This window comes from Rhipicephalus microplus, chromosome 5 (assembly GCF_043290135.1).
Source record: "Rhipicephalus microplus isolate Deutch F79 chromosome 5, USDA_Rmic, whole genome shotgun sequence".
NCBI lineage: Eukaryota > Metazoa > Arthropoda > Arachnida > Ixodida > Ixodidae > Rhipicephalus > Rhipicephalus microplus.
In genome coordinates, this window is record NC_134704.1 from 34,813,209 (window position 1) to 34,831,492 (window position 18,284).

General features: G+C 43.6%; 1 protein-coding gene across 1 annotated transcript in view; it reads left to right on the top strand.

Moving 5' to 3' along the window:
- The window catches only part of LOC119173920 (uncharacterized), a 47,963-nt gene that overhangs the window by 20,174 nt on the left and 9,505 nt on the right, over positions 1 to 18,284 (top strand). Inside the window, exons 10-12 of the mRNA XM_075894479.1 lie at positions 3,775 to 4,561; positions 7,894 to 7,980; positions 17,753 to 17,944. Of these exons, the coding sequence (XP_075750594.1) occupies positions 3,775 to 4,561; positions 7,894 to 7,980; positions 17,753 to 17,944 (1,066 nt within the window). The remainder of the gene's footprint in view (positions 1 to 3,774; positions 4,562 to 7,893; positions 7,981 to 17,752; positions 17,945 to 18,284) is intronic.

The following is an 18,284-nucleotide window of genomic DNA, read 5'->3' on the forward strand; positions in this document are numbered from 1 at the left end:
AAAGCATTTGTGAATATGGGGTTGTCTCTGGAGCCGATGTTTCGAGAAGCGGTGTCATTTTCTTCAAGACAGCGACGGCTGACCCTATACCGCGCGTGTATAAGTTTACGCGTCGTACCCTCATAAACAAACACCCGCTAAGGCAAACAGTCACAGACTTGAAAAAGACAAGTGCTCTTGCCGAAACGTCGGCTTCCCAGTAGGCCCACGTTCACGACTTGTTCATCTCTTCAAGCTTACATCTTTCTTCGAGGCTTCTGACGTTTAGAGGGACACTAAAAGAATATAAAAAAATTGCCTATTTGTAAAGTACAATCTCACAATCTCAAAAGCACCATTCTTGCCGCGACGCGACGCTTGGTAAGGGAGAAGACTCGCGAAAAGAAAATGCGAGTCAATACGCCACCTCCAGACGCCCGCACCCAAAAATGTGACGTCATAAGTCTTGAAGGCATATACTGGGCCCTACGTAGATTCTATTTCACCAAACATTGAAGTACAGTGTCATCTGTGGGTGCCATAGACCTAGCATGCGTATCTTTAGAAATTTTCATCGTGCCAATTTCGCTAAAATATCCAAATTACATATTGGAATTCGTGGCGTCACGCGCGTATATAGATCTTGGGGCGAAATTTAAAAATAAGAATTCACCCTGAATTTTCTCCGCTGATTATGAACTTATGATAGTGAAACATATGGCATTTAAGTTCTTGGAACGGAACTTGTCAATTTAACGATGACGATAGTTATAGCGCGAGAACAAAACGACGACACAGAGACAACAAGGAGACGAAGGACAATGTGTCGTCGTTTTCTTCTCGTGCTACAACTATCGTCATGCCATACCAACTAGCCCAAGCTTCCACACTTCGTCAATCTAAACCGAGTCAATGTTTTTTTTTTTTTTTTGAGGGGGGGGGGTTCTTTAGTCAAGTTGGTTGTCTCTCTAATGATAATAGTTTTTAATCGGGTTTTTTTCAAAAATTATATAGACGCTATTCAGCTGAAAGCTTCTGTTAGAAGTTATCGCTTGCGCCTAAACCACGACGCGGCCATGAGGCGCGCCATGGTGGAGGGATGCGGAAATTTCAACCTCCTAGGAATCTTTAAATTGCATCGGAATTACCCAGTACACGGGCTTTTTATCATTTCCCCCCATCAAAATTATCCCGCCGCAGCGGGCATTCAACTTGCGACCTTCAAGGCGGCAGCAGTGCACCATAACCGCTATATACAACAACCAAAGCTTGCAGTTTCTTCGCGCTAATCAGGGTTGCTGTTCTACATTTCCTCAAGTTAGCTACTTTTCGACCCGTTCGGCGACGAAAATTTCCAACTGGCGCAATGGCTATTTTCTGGCTACCTTTGAACTTCTTCTTTTTGAATATTGAAAACGCCTTTATTCGTTGATCAATAGTAAGGACTCTGTTAACAATAACGCTCCTCTTCTATTGGGCTACTAATTAGGCGACAATAATAAATGAAGTGGTTTCCTTGGTTACTCTTGCCGTGAATTCTGTCGCCTTTTGAAGTCCATCCAGCGGCAACCCTGGCGCACATCATGAATCACTGAAATTGTTCGAGGAGCAAGCGTTCCAGATTACGCGTAGTACAGTAACACTTCTAATAGTAGCTGGAAATTCATAACACATTTTTCGTTGTGGAAGTGTTGCCAGCCATAAAAAAAAAGAAGTGCAGCCCGCCTTGTTTTATAATGTCATAAGTCAACATTTATATGCGGGTCAAATAGATTTCATATATACATCGATCGCTAATACTTTATATGTGCACCTGACGGTGATGTGATTTGTTTCTTTTAAAGGTTTCACAGCAGGGTTTGCATATTAGTCTGAAATTGAGATTCATTAAGAATAACTCTTCTTTCTAATTCACACCGTAAACTCTACTAGAGCAAAAAAAAAATGAAGTCCCTATGATCCACCCGTGTCTTGACCGATTTCCCACGAGTGGGTTGATGCAGATAATTGATTAACTATATTATTATTATTATTATTATTATTATTATTACTATTATTATTATAATTATTATTATTAATAATATTATTATTATTATTATTATTATTATTAACGCGTTATTGTGTTATTGTTCTGGGTGATCAAGAAGACAAAGATAAGTTTGTACATCGACATAGTGAAAGAGGAGTTTATAAGCAGCGTGTTTACAAATAACCCTGTAGCTTCACCCATTTTATTCGACTGTTTATTTCTTTTCTCATTCTTTATTTCGACTCACTCTTTGTGCTTGGCTTTGCCACGTAATTTGCAGCATCTGTTATCTCTGATTTACGAATGTGATGAATTCTTTTTTTTCAGCAAGATTAAGTTGATTGCTTGAATTTAACACCCACAGTGGACTATGTTTATTACATCAATTCTCGTACAGAGAACGACGGCTGCCAATAACACCATCTTATGTTAAGTTCTCTGTAATTACTATCGATTTGCAACTTGGCGTAATAATATCTGCTACTGCATTTTTCAAGAGAGCTTGAACTACGCGATTTTTTTTTCTTTAGAACGTGTGACCTTAATGAGATGCAGAGTATCCCAAATAAACGAATAAAAATTTAACCCCGGTAATTTTAATCGACTATTCAAAATGTAAAAGGACATGATTGATAGTTTCCATGCGAAATTTAGTTTGCAGCCTTGATTTCAACCCAATTAATAAATCAAGTGTTGTTTTGGTTCTGTACTTGAAGGGTAACTTTCCAACCACCGTGCTGGTCTAGTAGTTATATTGCTCGACTTCTAACCCGAACGGCGTGTGATCAAATCCCGACAGAAACGGTTTCATTTAATAATAGTATATGCAACGCAACAACTGTAGAGGAAAGAAACAGAGAGAAGAAAGGCTGCTGAGTTTTAGCTCTATTTAATTAAGGTATTCTGGCCGGTTTTATGCAGGAGGATTGAGCTAATCACACACGCGACAACGCACGCGTGATTAGGCATAACCACACACATGCACGCAGTTCATTGACCTTGCATAGAAGCAACTAAATTCCCCAAATATTTACAGCTGAAGCTCGGCGCTCTTTCCTGCTCCTGTTTTCCGTCCTGCATTGCTTGTCCAACGACGATATTTAGGATGAACCACCTCACCGAAATCTAGCTGTTGTTGCGGCTTCATTTCAGTTGAGGTGAAATAACGAGAGACACCTGTGCACGTTAAAAAACACCAGGCAGTCAAAATTTTTCAGAGCCCTTCGCTACAGCGTTCCTCATATCATATCGTGGTTTTGGGAAGTGAAGCTGGCCATTAACAAATATAATTGTTGAAGGGTGACTTGATCACGCTATATAGCTTAACGTCGGTGCTCTTGCTGAAGAAGCCTTGCTAATGTAAACAAAGCAACAACATTAACTAACTTCAACGCCAAGGTATGTAAGCCATCGCCATGCTACGAGTGTAGAAAAGCCAACAGAAGTGTTCGCACAGACACTGATTGAACATCCTGAGACTGAGTGAAAGATTGGTTGAATGAGGCTAACGTGTCAGTTGGCGCAGTCTAGCTGTCGAAAAGAGTCTGTCGGTTGCCGGCGGACGCATGCGAGACCGAATAGCGGAGAACTGAGTGAGTGTGCGTGAGCAACGTCAACATCTTCTTCCTTTCTTAGGACGGCGGCTGGCGGATGTGACGAAACGGTCGGCCTATCGACGCCCAGACACTTTGCCCCTCGAGTGCGGACTGCCGCGGCTGACCGGAGAAAAAGAGAGCGGGCCGTTCCGAAGGCCGCGAACGCGATAAACGGACGGAGAGGGAAACCTCAGCGGCCCCTCCGAGCCACCACTTGTCATGAATGCTCAGCCAAGACTCAACGACCGCGATGCCGACGACGGCACGCGCGGAAAGGCGACGCTGGAAGCCGGGGACGCACCCCCGTCGAAGCAGGACGACGTCCCGGCGCAGGACTCGACGCAAGACGACGACACCGATAGTGACTACTTGTGCGGTGTGGGAAACTACAGACCAAACTGGTTACAGAGGTTCGCCACTTCGCGTTACTATGCCCTCGTGTTCGGCTTGCTGGGCATCTTTCAGGGCGCCTTCCGGACCTACCTGGTCGGGACACTGTCCACCGTGGAGAGACGTTTTTCGCTGTCCAGCCGCGCCTCGGGCATCATCATGATTGCCGACGACCTGAGTCCCATCGTGGCAAACTTCGTGATGATGGCCCTTCTGAGACGCACCAGTAAAGTGAATTGGGTGTCCGGAGGAATGCTCTTCTCACTCCTCGGAGCTGTGTCCAGTATGCTCCCTTACCTGGTCTATGGTCCGGGCAAGCACCTCGAAGGAGATGTGCGTATGGTCAGTGGTGTATCAACAAGTACCACTCAGTTCTGTGGCACTTCGGACGTCGACGCAGCAGCGGCGAGTTGTCAGGCCATCAAGGAGGACGCAGCCTCACTCGGGCCCCTGATGTTCTTCTTCATGGGCAACTTCTTGAACGGACTCGGCGGTACCGCTTACTATGTCATCGGGACCACTTACATGGACGACAACGTTAAGAAGAAAAACTCGGCTGTGTACTTCGGTATGTCCGCCATACTTCTCAGTTTGTTGCTCAGGAGTACAACTTCTATCGAGAAAAGTGTAATCACAAGAGGCATCGGTGTAGGTGATTCCTCAGGCAAAGCATCGGCTGTGTCTGTAAGATCCTGATTGCAAAATTCAATCAAGAAAAAGGATGTGCAATGGTTTCAAATATTGCCAGAAAAAAATGGTAAGACCCCGGCTAGACGTTCAGAGTACGAGCGCATAGTACATCCAATTCATTCGACGAATCATGTGCGTGACATCTAACCAGCTGTTAAATTTTATGGTATTTAATTACGTTATTTACGTAGGTTTTAGTTATCAGTGACATATTCCATTTCATATGCAGAGAATGGCAGAACCATTTCCAATACTTCCGAGATAGCCGTCTATTTCCTACTCTTTGCATTGGCTAGTTTATCTTTTCAGGAAGCTATGGAAAGTTACGCAGCGGAAGCTGTGACCCGCGGTGGCCTCCTCCTTTTTCCGTAACAAGGCAAACAAACGCTTTCGAGTGGCCGTAAGCTCAAGAAAATGAGACAAAGGTGGTTGTATTGCAAGGAGTGCGTAATTTTCTTAGAGACGAGTTAATTATTACTTATTTGGTTATGCCGACGCTGCACGAATAGCACTGTGAAGAGACTGCAAAGCATGCTACTTATAGAATCGTATACGTAGTTACTTTAATCTTGACGAAACGAAATTTCTGGTTAAAATGGAAATTCTTTCTCTGAAAAGCAGCTATATCATTCGCGGTTTTAACAATAACCTTCATGATAGTGTTATTAGAGTTCCAACACAAGGAACCTATACGTATAGGACACCGCACTTAAAACCGCAACAAATGCATGCTTGTGCAGAAGGAAGTGTTGTTTGACGATTTGGTGATCGCTCAATTACATAAGTGTATTTAAACAAAATAACTGATGTGCAAAATACAGAGGAGCAACATGCAGAAGTCAAGAAGACGTCTTCCGTCCGGTTGTCCCTTTTTTAGCGCTGTTATTGGATCTTTAAATCCTTCTGATTATGCGAACATAATAAATACCCGTGTAATAAGATTTAGGTGCCCGTTAAAAAACCCCAAGCGGTTGAAACTTCTGGAGCTCTCCTCTGTCACATCTCTCCTTATCATGTCATGGTGTTGGGACGTCAAACCCCAGTGATTATTATCGTAATGAGCATGACAGATATCTTTTCAGTCTACTGTCTACTATACTACTCAAGGTTGTTCATTGGATGCGGCGGCCGCTCGATGAGGCCAGCCATGACCACAAACATGGGAAGAAGGCGATGCGCCCGTCGTGAATTTAGGCGTGTTTGAAAGGCCGGGAAACGTTTGTGACTAAGCGTTATCAATAATGGGGCAGTTATTTCAGTAATTGTGTGGTCGCATTTTCTACGCAGCCTGCATATTTTTCATCAAATATCTATGAATACTCATTTATTTTTTCATCAAATATCTATGAATACTGATGAAATAATGAACGGAGAAACCGCTGTCACAAATAAAAACGAAATAGCAAACGCATTTAATTCCTACTTCCAGAGCGTTTTCTCAAGACCACAAAACTTGAGTATTATGACGGTGCCAGGTCCTTCAAGCCTAATAAATATATCCTTGGAAGGGGTGACAGAACTATTATTGCGGCTAGACGTAAAAAAATCGACCGGCCCTGACGGTATCCCAGCTGTTTTTCTAAAGAGGTATGCTGAAATTATAGCTAGATTCCTAGTAATAATATTTGATGTTTCGATTAAAACTAGTACAGTGCCCGACGATTGGCTGCTAGCACGTGTAATTCCGGTATTTAAGAAAGGTAACAGATTATTAGTCAGCAATTATCGACCAATCTCCCTTACCTGTATTTGTTGCAAATTACTTGAACATATTATAGCGAAATATTTAAATACTTTTCTTGAACAAAATAATGTAATTCACAGCACGCAACATAGCTTCCGACGGGGATTATCTAACACCACACAATTATTAGCAACTGTTAACGAGTTTTCCAAAGTTCTGGACAAGTCTGGACAGGTTGATGTCATCTTTATGGACTTTTCCAAGGCCTTTGACAAGGTCCCGCATATCAAGCTAATAGATAAAATGAAGGATATTGGCATTCCTCCGGAAATAATTAACTGGGTCATAGCATACTTAACGAACAGAAAACAGTACGTAGATATAAACGGTTTTACCTCTGGTTATTTGGGGGTGTTATCTGGAGTCCAGCAAGGGTCAGTTCTCGGGCCAATACTATTTAATATTTATATTAACGATTTAGTTCAAGCCATCCGACCTGGCGTGTCTGTTAAGTTATTTGCAGACGATTTCATAATTTTTAATACCATAAATTCTATCTCTGACCAGCGTGACTTGTGTGAGAACTTAAACTACATAAAAAATGGTGTAAAAAGTGGGAAATGGTATTAATTTTGAGAAAACTGCATATTTATGTCTGAGTAACAAAATCCGAAAACTGGAGTTTACTTATAATGTAGGTGGATACGCTATCAGGCAAGTAGAAGAATTCAAGTACTTGGGCGTAACGATTACATCGAAGCTTGGCTGGACAGCACATATTGATGGTATATGTTCTGCTGCCAGGAGAAAATTAGGCTTTCTAAAATATAAATTGCGTCGTTCTTCTAGTTCACTAAAACTTAGAGCCTATAAAGTCATAGTTCGTCCTTCTCTTGAATATGCCAGCATTGTGTGGGACCCCCACACAGCTGGTAATATACAGAAAATAGAAAAAATAGAACGATTAGCTGCTCGTTTTATATACAACCGGTATAGATGTCGCGATTCGCCGTCAGCCCTGTTGCAGGACGCGAACCTCAAACTTTTGGCTGATCGAAGGAAAACTGCACGGCTTAACTTTTTCCGCCTTTTATACTTTTCCAGATCAGGATTGCATGCACCAGATTACATAACACAGGACTCAACCAGGGCTTCACGTCATAAACATAGTCGTAGCATTACACCTATATTTGCACGCACTAACATTTACAAGTATTCATTTTTCCCGAGAACTGTCTCTGATTGGAATGCTCTGCCCCATGATTCCCCTATGCTCGACACGCCGAGATGAAACTATACCCTTTTCTTGTCGCTTAAGTCTGCTTCTTTGCCTGTATTTGTCCCTTGTTTTTCACGAATTTTTAATGTACATAAATTTTGTTCTGCAGTGAATGTATACTGCAGCAGAAGTGTATGTATATAAAAGAATTTTGAACTGTATTGCTTCTCCTGCATGGACCATACTTGGTCCGCAGTATGTGATAAATAAAATAAATAAATAAATTCGCATTTTCTATTGCCTCTAGGCTCCCTGTATGTCTTCCGTCTACTGGGACCCGTCTTGGGCTTCACACTGGCGTCGCTAAGCCTAAGTTACCCTGAGGAAATGAAAGGTGAGTATCTGCTTATTTAAAGCGAAAGCTACATGCATACCACGAGGCGAAATATCCGACGCCGCGATCTTTAACCTCTGACGTCCACTAAAATAGTGGCTTTACCACCCGACAGCAAGAAACCTCGCCTGACCAAATGATGCGGCAGTGATGACACAATGTACAAAGATGTCACGAGGACGTCGAAATAGCACGGACGCCAATACAGTGGTACGCTGCGATTGCATTCTCCTTTATTTTGTCCCGGCGAAAGCGCTGGAAGCTAATTGGGGGTAGGGGGTGGCTTGGGCAAAGAAAATGCGTCACGTGCACCTAGTGACCTTCCGCCCTTTTTTCCATTTTTTTATCTTCCAATACGTAGCTTTTTTAGTGTGATAGTGCGCGCACGCGCCGAGAAGCCCCGGCCTCCCGTGGCGATCTCTCTCTGTGAGCCAATGGCTGATAGATGGCCCCGTACGAGTGATTTTCGAGCTTCCTCCTGCATTTCTTGAGAGAATAGAAAGCAGTTTCCAGCTGACTTTGATGACTTATTGTGAATTGCAGGACGCGTGCTACGCTATATTATTTAGCTCACGTGTTCTCGGGAGCTTCTACTACGGATAGCGTTTTCTGACCATGCTCAAAAACTGTTACAAGGCCCCTGTAATGCCTACGCAATTATAAGACGCGAACGGCATGCCTACCACCACCTCCGCAGTTTAGCGAGGGCCAAACGCGGTATTACGTCTGATAAGAAATTTCATTTGGTGACGCGCACACACAGGCTCATATATATATATATATATATATATATATATATATATATATATATATATATATATATATATGAGAAATAATTGTATATCTCAGGGCTCGTTTTTCCGTGTTTTGACACAATATCAATAATTCTAATTAGATTCCTGCTCATGGCAAGTTATTTTTTCACCTACTTTTCTTTGTTCTTATTTAAATCACATTGGTTCTAATAACTTCCCCTATACATTCTATGCCACTATTGTCTGTTAGATCTCATATATATATATATATATACATATATATATATATATATATATATATATATATATACATATATATATATATATATATATATATATATATATATATATATATATATATATATATATATATATGGGTAAGAAGTGTATACTTAAGGGCTCGTCTTTCTGTGGTTTGACACAATATTAATGAGATTTAACAGAAAATAATGCCAAGGTAAATACAGGGGAAGTTATTAGACTGAATTTTATTGTAAATATGAAGAAAGAAAAGTGGGTGAAAAGATAACTTGCTGTGGACAGGAACCGAACCTGCGACCTTCGAATGACGCCTTCGATGCTCTACCACTGAGCTACCACGGCGGCTATCCTCCCAGCCACTTTATTGGGTTTATATGTGAACTTAAGCGCGGGAGTGCCAGTCAGCGCCATCTGTAGCCATGGCGGCGAGTGTGGCACACTCTTTATGAGCCTGTATGGCGTCACGTAGCGCATGAACTTATTACGAGCTGGCAGCTCACCAATGGTCCCTCGTATACAACCTAAGGCACCAAGTCTGCCAATATGAGACCCTCGTTAATGAATAAGAGAAAGAAGTGTATACTTAAGGGCTCATTTTTCCGTCGTTTGACACAATAATAATGAGATCTGACACAGACAATAATGCCAAGGAAAGAGTACAGGGGAAGTTATTTGACTGAATTGTAATTTAAGTATGAAGAAAGAAAAGTGTTCAAAAAGATAACTTGCCGTGGGCAGGAACCGAACCTGCGACCTGTTAGATCTTTGAGATCTTATATATATATATATGTGTGTGTGTGTGTGTGTGTGTGTGTGTGTGTGTGTGTGTGTGTGTGTGTGTGTGTGTGTGTGTGTGTGTGTGTGTGTGTGTGTGTGTGTGTGTGTGTGTGTGTTTGTGTGTTTGTGTGTGTGTGTGTGTGTGTGTGTTGTTTTAAATAGGAGGCGTGACAGTACAGTCGCTGCAGCAAGTAGTCATCCCACTCTATCGGCACTCATGTAGCGCTGACCACCGCTGATGGGCGAACAGCGAACAAAGCCACCATACCCTACAGACCAGTGTTCCCTACTGAAACGTTTCGTATGCGATGTCCAATAATTCCGTATGTTTCCGTAAGAATCTTACGGAAATATATGGAAAAGATATGGGAAACATATGCATTTCTTATGAGAATATATGGAATTATTGGACTCACATACGGAACGTTTCAGTAGGGTTGGCTAATTTGGCTATGTAGTGCTGCCACATGCTGGTCAAGCCAAGTAGTTAAAAACAAGATTCACGCCAGCTTAGAATACCTCAGTGACGTAAAACGCTGAGACGTCACCCCTCCTTTACAATGAAAGATAATCGGACAAGATATGAAAGGGGAAGGAGGTGGGAAGGCTTGATCCGTTGCACACAAAAATTCAAGATTATGGTGTAACACCTTCTGAGAAGAAGGTAGACTTGCGCTTTTAATGAAATGCTTTATTGAATACGCTTTGACTTACTTTTTTTACTGATGCAGAAGGAATCCTCGAGTGAAATTTCATGTGCTAAATTTAAAGGAGGAGAGACATTCCTCAAATGTTCCGACAATATGTGACAACTCAGAATGTAACCCCGAAGCACCACATTAAAAGTAGCGAGAAGTCGGGTAGATATTTAGGTGCTATCAGAACGTGACTTCCTGGGAAACGCTGCTGAAGGATTCTGTAACGACGAAAGGGTTAGAAAAAAAAAAATGTCGGTAGAAGATGGGTGTGGGGAGGGCCTTTCGCGGGCATTGGTGTATACTTCAAACACCCTTAAAAGGGGAAGAGGGCGCCTGCTCGGGGTTTTACGGTACGCAGTTTCTGCTGCAATCATTCTTAAAGAGTCAAGAACGACATGCAAAAGTAAAAGAAACAGTTTTCGAGGGAAAATAGCGGGTGTAGGGTCGTTTTGTTGAGTGCAGGTTAACATAATGGGCCTGGTGAAGCTTCTTAGAAGCTGTTCGCCGTCATATTAAATTTTGTTGTGCAATGGATAAAGCCGCCTCCCTCGTGCTCGTACCAAAACGTTGTACCACGACACTGTATTTGACATGCGTAAGCGTCTGTTAACCTCGCTTTTCAAACGACTCCAAGCTTTCGATGTCCTTGTGGCGTCGTCTCGCTAACCCAACCCACTTCCTCGACAAAGAAACGCTCGTTTTGCCGGTTTACGTTCGAGAGTTCGTCCATTCACGACGTCCGGAAGCTTCGCAACAGAGCCTTCCTATACCATCTGCATTTTTATTGAATGCTCCATTATGCTTAATAAATTAAACATAAAAAAAGCTTTCGCGATGCGCACAGTCACGCTGTGTCGAAGTACAATTCGCTGAATAACGTGCCACTTTCTTCAGCACCAATGGTTACGTAAGTGGCATTTGATTAGCTTGATAATCAGCTTTTTTCGTAAATATGCCAACAAGGCATTGAAAGAGAACAGTGGGGTGGTATTGTATAGATTCAATGCATTTTATAGAGCTGACACTGACGATACGGGGATGCAGATAGTTGTATTAGCACTGGATACACGGGTGGTTGGCCAACGCACCCCACTGCGGTAAGTAGGCAATCCAACCTTCACCTTGACTGACGATAGTTATAGCGCGAGAACAGAACGACGACACAGAGACAAGAAGTCGTCGTTCTGTTCTCGCGCTATAACTATCGTCACGTCATACCAACCAGCCCAAGCTGCCACACTTCTAAATTCACCTGGACATTAACGCGTGAGTCAATATGAGATGTGCGAATACCATATTGTTTTGTTAGCTTGATAAATGTCATTAGGAGGGCCTAAAACTGGCATTTATTTGCCCATGAATTGCTAAGCTAATCAACTTTTTTATCAATTTAACTTTCAAGTGACATGAATAGTAATCAACCTACAGCTAAACAAGCACTTTTGGTGGCATAGTCTTCCGAGTTGTTCTCACAGCGGCTTGTTCCAGAAAGGTTCATCTAATCATATCTTAGTGCAGATAAGTACCTTTTCTTATGTTTTGAAGGTAATGTGTACATACATTACACTTCCAGGCTGACTTAGCTTTCACCATACATTTTTCGTAAGGTCAATCAGGAAGGTTCCCCAGTGTATAAAGAACATTAGCGTTACTCCATTTTGTACACTTTCCTTCTTGCCCTTATTTCCCCACTCCAGTGCAAGGTAGCAAACAGGATGCTAATATAGGGTTAACCTACCTGCCTTACCTGTCCTGTCTTTTTTTTTTAGGTATTGATGCAAAATTCCAAAGAACGGTCGAGTAAAGAGGGCGTATTTTTGTCCCACAACGATAATCAACATCTGGTTTGCTTGCATGCGCTTCCTTTCTTGAAAACTCGCCCTACCGCGGGGTTCTAGTGGCTAGTGCACTAGACTCCTGACCCGCAGGTCGCGGGATGGAGTCCCGATTGCCACGGCTGCATTTTTGATGGAAGCGAAAATTATGTAGGCCCTTGTGCTCAGATTTGGGTGCACGTTAAGTAACCCTAGGTAGTCAAAATTTCCGGAGCCCTCCACTGCGGCGTCTCTCATAATCATATGGTGGCTTTGGGACGTTAAACCCTCCATGTCAATCAATCTATTTCTTGAAAATTCGACACTGGCCACTTTTTTTATCAAGAAAGCCATGTCACGCTGTTAATGCGCATGTTGTTCGAGACTTGAAATCACCGGGCGTGCCGCTTTAGTGCAAGGAAAGGAGTGCAAGGTAGATTATGGTTGATTGACAAAAATACGTCTTTTTTTACCCTATCTTTCCTTTCATAGAATATACAGGTTGGAGCTCTCTGTGAATTTTTAACTAACCAGTGTTAGTCAAAGCTATTACTACATTATATATGGCAAAGATTATGATGAAGATGATGTTAGGAGAGTGTGTTCACTTGCTCTGGCTACGAAATCATGTGAAACGGTCACACAAACAGCTACAAAAGCAGTACGAATGAAAGATCTTGCCACACAATCGGTGTCGTGGCGGGGAGAGAGAAGGTGAAAATACACAGCTTTGGAGGCCAAATTGGACAAGATGGGCAATATCCTAGAGGAAAAGCAAGACATATTGACAGCTGAGCAATCAACCATCCGCTATCTTATCTACGAAGCGTACAAAGGCGAACTTTCCATCACACCTAATGGTCAGAGCTACATATCGCAAAGCTATTATTTGCGCTATATGTTTTTATTTGGGCCCGTTGGCACGTTTCCACGGTGACACCATGTCTGAAGTGGCGCTGATTTGTGAAGTGGGCACCACATTGGCTCGTAGTGGTCAGTCGACGTCTTCGTTTGTGTTGTTGCGCTACCTTCTACTCACAGCGACAGCATTTACTTCGTCTCTAACGTGTTGTTTTCACTGTGTTATGTGCAGCGTGATGCACATCAAGTGTGATGTGCATAACGCTCGTAAGTGTGATGCACATTCCTCCGTACGCATCAAAGAATGGTTTCTTCGGGAAATAACTATACTTTGATTTACCGCTGACCAGAGGCTGCGTACGCAATTAACTTATTACTGACAGTTATGCGTAGCCGTCAACCACATTAGATTTCAATGGAAGATATCTATTTTTCCCCTTATGTGGCAGGTGTCTTATGGCAAACTATGTCGAGAGATAGAGGCTACCAACACGGTATTCAATGATCAAACATTTGCTGTCACTACTGCACGGTTAGTTCTTGCGAACACGAGCATTAGAACGTTTCGAGAAAATGAAACCTGTCCACCTCGATGGTGCTCAGCTCCTGACTTGGAAGTCGCGGGGTCGATTTCGCATTTCGATGGGACCAGAAGCCCGTGTGCTGCGCGATACCATTGCACATTAAAGGACACCATTTAAATAGCCCTACAGTTCGGCGTTTCTCATAGTATCATTGTTTTGGCACGTAAAGAATTCTTAGATGTTCAAATGGGAGACTTACTTTTGTTTTGTTTACAGAGTAACAGCACACTCACACCTAATCGACCATTGAAACACACTTCCTCCTCAAAGAGCCTTCTCAGCGTGATTTTGTATTACTCTGTTTTTTCTCTGGAATTCACCATTACGTAATACTAATTAAAAAAAACTACGCTCGCGGACAAGCCAAAAAAAAGTAACGAGAATATACTAGTGCGTACGTTAATGCCTCATACTTTAGCCCATTTTACAGGCGTGTGCTATTCGGCGCTGGGCTCAAGTTGTTGTGCCCTTGTCAGAGCCGCTCGCGTTGTTGTCGGCACATCATGTTACCCGCGGCAAGAGCGCACTGGCTGCTCAGCTCAAGGTCGCGCGTTCAATTCCGCGGCCTCGGCTGCAGCAGAATGTGAAAGCGCTCATGTACCGGCAGGGGCAGCGCCAGGATTTTTGAAGGGGAAGGGGGCGGGCGCCCGTTTTGTTTTGGCCATGTTTGATCTTGGGGGGTCATAGCGGGGGCTGGTGAAAATTTGAGGAGCGGGGGTCCGACCCCCCCTCCCCCTTCGAACCCCGCTGGTGCCACCTTTCTTTTCGCACCCTGCACTATATATAGTTTTCTACAATATTTTCGAGATTAAATTGAATTCGTTTAGCCACCATGAGAACGATGGCTAGGGCAGTAAAAGCTCCTTAATTTGCGTTTCACGAGACACGAAAAGCTGTCTGCGGTAACCAATTGCCGAATTATTGAAAGTATCAGGTGCACGATTAAGAAATGCCTCGTTCATCAATGTAATTTTACTTTCATGAGGTATACGTAAATACACAAATTGTTTCGTGGAAAACCAGTGAATAAGCCGCAATTTTTTGTCGTTTTCGACTCCCTTCGCAGTGTGAACGCAGCTCATGACTCCTTGTCTTTATCCGAAACGTGCTCGAACCTACATCTCATTACCGACCGACAGCGTGACTATGTTGTATCACAAATATGTGTTACCCCAGTTGGTACTTGCTTATTGACATATTTTAGCCGCAAAAAAACACAAACACAGAGTAAAGAAACACACAACAAGGACAATGACAGTTCTTGTCACTGTGTGTTTCTTTATTCTGTGTTCGTGTTATTTTACGGCTAAAACATGACAATAAGCGTTACTATGGATGGCGACAACGTCTTTCTTAAGGCCCTCGGACGTTTCGGCTTTCCACGAACGCGGCTTTCGTCACTTTGCATCGCATGTTTTCGACGCTTGGCGCGTTCCCACGATCGTCCGAACTGACCGTACTGGAGCAAATATGGCAGAATTAACAAGAATTCGAAGCCATTCAAGAATGCATATGCTGATCGGGACCAAAAAACACGTCCGAATCACCCCATTTTTCGAATTTATGAGTGTAGAATTAACGACCTTTTTCTTTACATAAACTTGCATTACCTTCGAGCTTGCGATTGCGAACGCACTTGTAGCCTTGTTTATTGGTGCGCTTTTGGTTTCGTTTAGGGTAAACAATGAATCATTGTGAACTTCGTGAGCCAACTTGAAGGGGTAAGCCAAGAGGGTCAAGTTAATGAAGTCGCACTGCTGAACTTCGCTGAGCTTCGTCTTGAGACGAACCGGCGGCAGGCCTCATGGAGCCAAACAAAGCCGAAAGAACTGGGCTTCGACAAATCCTTCGACTACCCGTTATCCCCATGCTGGCTGAAGCGCCAAGAGTTGCAGACATTAGTGCCAGATTTCCCTCCAATGTCTTATAAAAAAATCAGTGCCATGCACCTTGGGCACGTCGATCATCCTAGTTTGTTGAATTTCATACGGCGTCTCCTATTACGACGTTCCTTACGAACATATAACGACTTTGGCACGTGAAACCAAATAACCTGTAGTTACTATCTTTCAAAGTGCGTTTAAAGCAAGGGGGGGTCGGTGAGCTGTGATCCACGCCACGTTTACGCATGAATCTAGATTAGCTTTGCGATCTGGAAATACGAGTCTATAACGTAGTGCCACTGAATGTATATATTAAAAGTTGGATGTGACCCTTTTCCAGCACCAGTTGAGTGATGTTGAGTAAGTTGATAAAGTTCTCAACTGAAACAAGTTCAGAAAATCCTTATAACTTGCTCATCTGGTTGCAAACACTATTTGAACGACAACGGATCCCGCAGCCTATATATTGAGGGCCTACAGTACCTGCCACATCCACTTGCACCTGAATCAGATCTTACTTGGTCTAAGATGTAAGAATGGAACGGCCGAGTAACGTTGAACCTTAGCGCTGTCTCTCACGATTGTTCACTCGGCTAACATCAGACAGAACGTTCCTTCTATTGTCGTCTGCGCTCTGTGTGTATGTTACAGTGTTTATTCGAACGACCTGTTACATGTGTGTTATCTAATCTTGGCAACTGTATTGTGCATACGTAAAATTCCAGGCATGTGCTTCCCCCCAACAAGCCTTCTGGAAGCCGAAATGGCCAGCATGGTGGAGGGGGAAGGGGTGTTCTTTCCCGGAATGGCACCAACATTCAAGATGGCGTCAACTGAATTTTCCAGCCAGAAAAAAAAAGGAGTGCATAAGACCTCTCTCAGAAATCTCACTTTCGTTCATGAAACGGCTTTTTACAACAATGCCTCAAAAAAATGAAAGAAAACATTCACACCATCTCCCCGAAAGGAATTCTGATGGGGTGCAAAGCAGAAGCGTTGCGCACGAGTGGCGTCACGGGTTTAACGGTGCTAACGCGGGTACTGCGGTGAGCGCTGGAAGATTCACTGGCGTAGGTCTTGCAATGGCTGGCGTGTCAGGTTTATTGCACGCGAACCAACGAGTTGGTGGTGTAGCAAGCGGTGGTCGCGGTAGTGGAATGAGCAGCGGTAGCAGCCGGTGTTGCGGGCGAACGGACGAGGCGACAGCTGCGGGCGCTGCGGCGAGCGCGTGGCAGGTGAGGGAGAGAGTGAGGTCACCGCGCACTGCGGGGAGAGCGTGACGTCAACTCGATGCTGCGGCGTGACTTACTTGTCACCACCCCAACACCTGCGGTGAGGGGAGCGCTTTGCGGCGCGTTCGTACGGACGCATGGAAGGACAGCGTTACACAGGCTAGTCAAAGAGCTGCTTCGCATCCACACAGAAAAAGAAAAAAAAAAACGCAATGTAAGTACGATCAGACCGCGGGAAGCATGGCATGAAAGAGTCTCCGATGATGAGCTAATGCAAAACATGTTGCAAAGCTCTTCGCAACCCACACAGATGGGGGAGGCCTTACTTGTACTCAATACGCCGTCATAGGCACCATCTTTTAATGCTCATATTTGAAGACCACGCTTTTCCTCGCAAAATGCTGAAGGTCGTTGTGGGCGTGTCGAGCTAACTTTAGTGTGTGATAATCACGTAAAAAAACAAAATTGAACTCTGACGACTAACTCCAGCGGCAAGCGCACTAACATCGGGCTACTAAGCTGGATGGGATAGTATTCATGCAGGCCAGTGTTAGACGGGCGCGTTCCCTACCTTTCTTATATTCTTTCTCTCTCTCTGCATGACCTGGGTACGTACGGGAAAGAAATCGTGGAGGTGTGGACGCTTTCCCTGCATGGCGAGGAACTTCGAAATAAGCAGTAAAATTGAAGGGGTTTCTTTCTGGGAGTGGAGGGGGGGGGGGGGGGTCAGTAAGATTTAACATGTACTATGCATAAACAAGACTTTCTTCATATGGTGTGCTGCAACATAATGTTAATACGGATGACTGTACGCATCATAAGTAATACCAATGTAACCACTTCGAGCAAAAAAAAAAGAGAGAACATGAATGTTCACTATTCATGTTTATTTTGCACATGCTCTCAGGTACGTCCCCACTTAAGCCTGGCGATCCTCGGTGGATCGGCGCCTGGTGGTTCGGCTACATCTTCATCGGGCTGGGTATCCTGATCAGTACACTCCCAATGCTGTTTTTTCCGAAGAAGATTCGGTCCAAATCAGAAGCGAACAAAGGAGATGCGTTGAGCAAGGACAAGAGTATGAAAACGGAATTCAAAGGTAGGCCCCCAAAGTGTTTCGGCGTTCGGCACTCGTCTGCGGTAAACAGCCGCGCTGATATGCTGAGAACTTAGGATGGGTTGTGGGCGGGCAACGACTATCATGTTCACGTGGTCTTTTTTTTTCTTCATTTCATTAATGGACTCCATCAGGTAGCGTGGCGCACAGCTTTTCTTCTCTTCTCACCACTAACACCCCTGATCAGGTTGTAAAGCTTTTTACCACCACTCCTGACCCCCTCCCCCTCCTGCCTTCCTTTATGCTTAGTTCTCTACTTTGATGTCATTGTAAATCCAATATAAAAATATGTGCAATATTGTTTTGAAGATAAAAGTAAAAC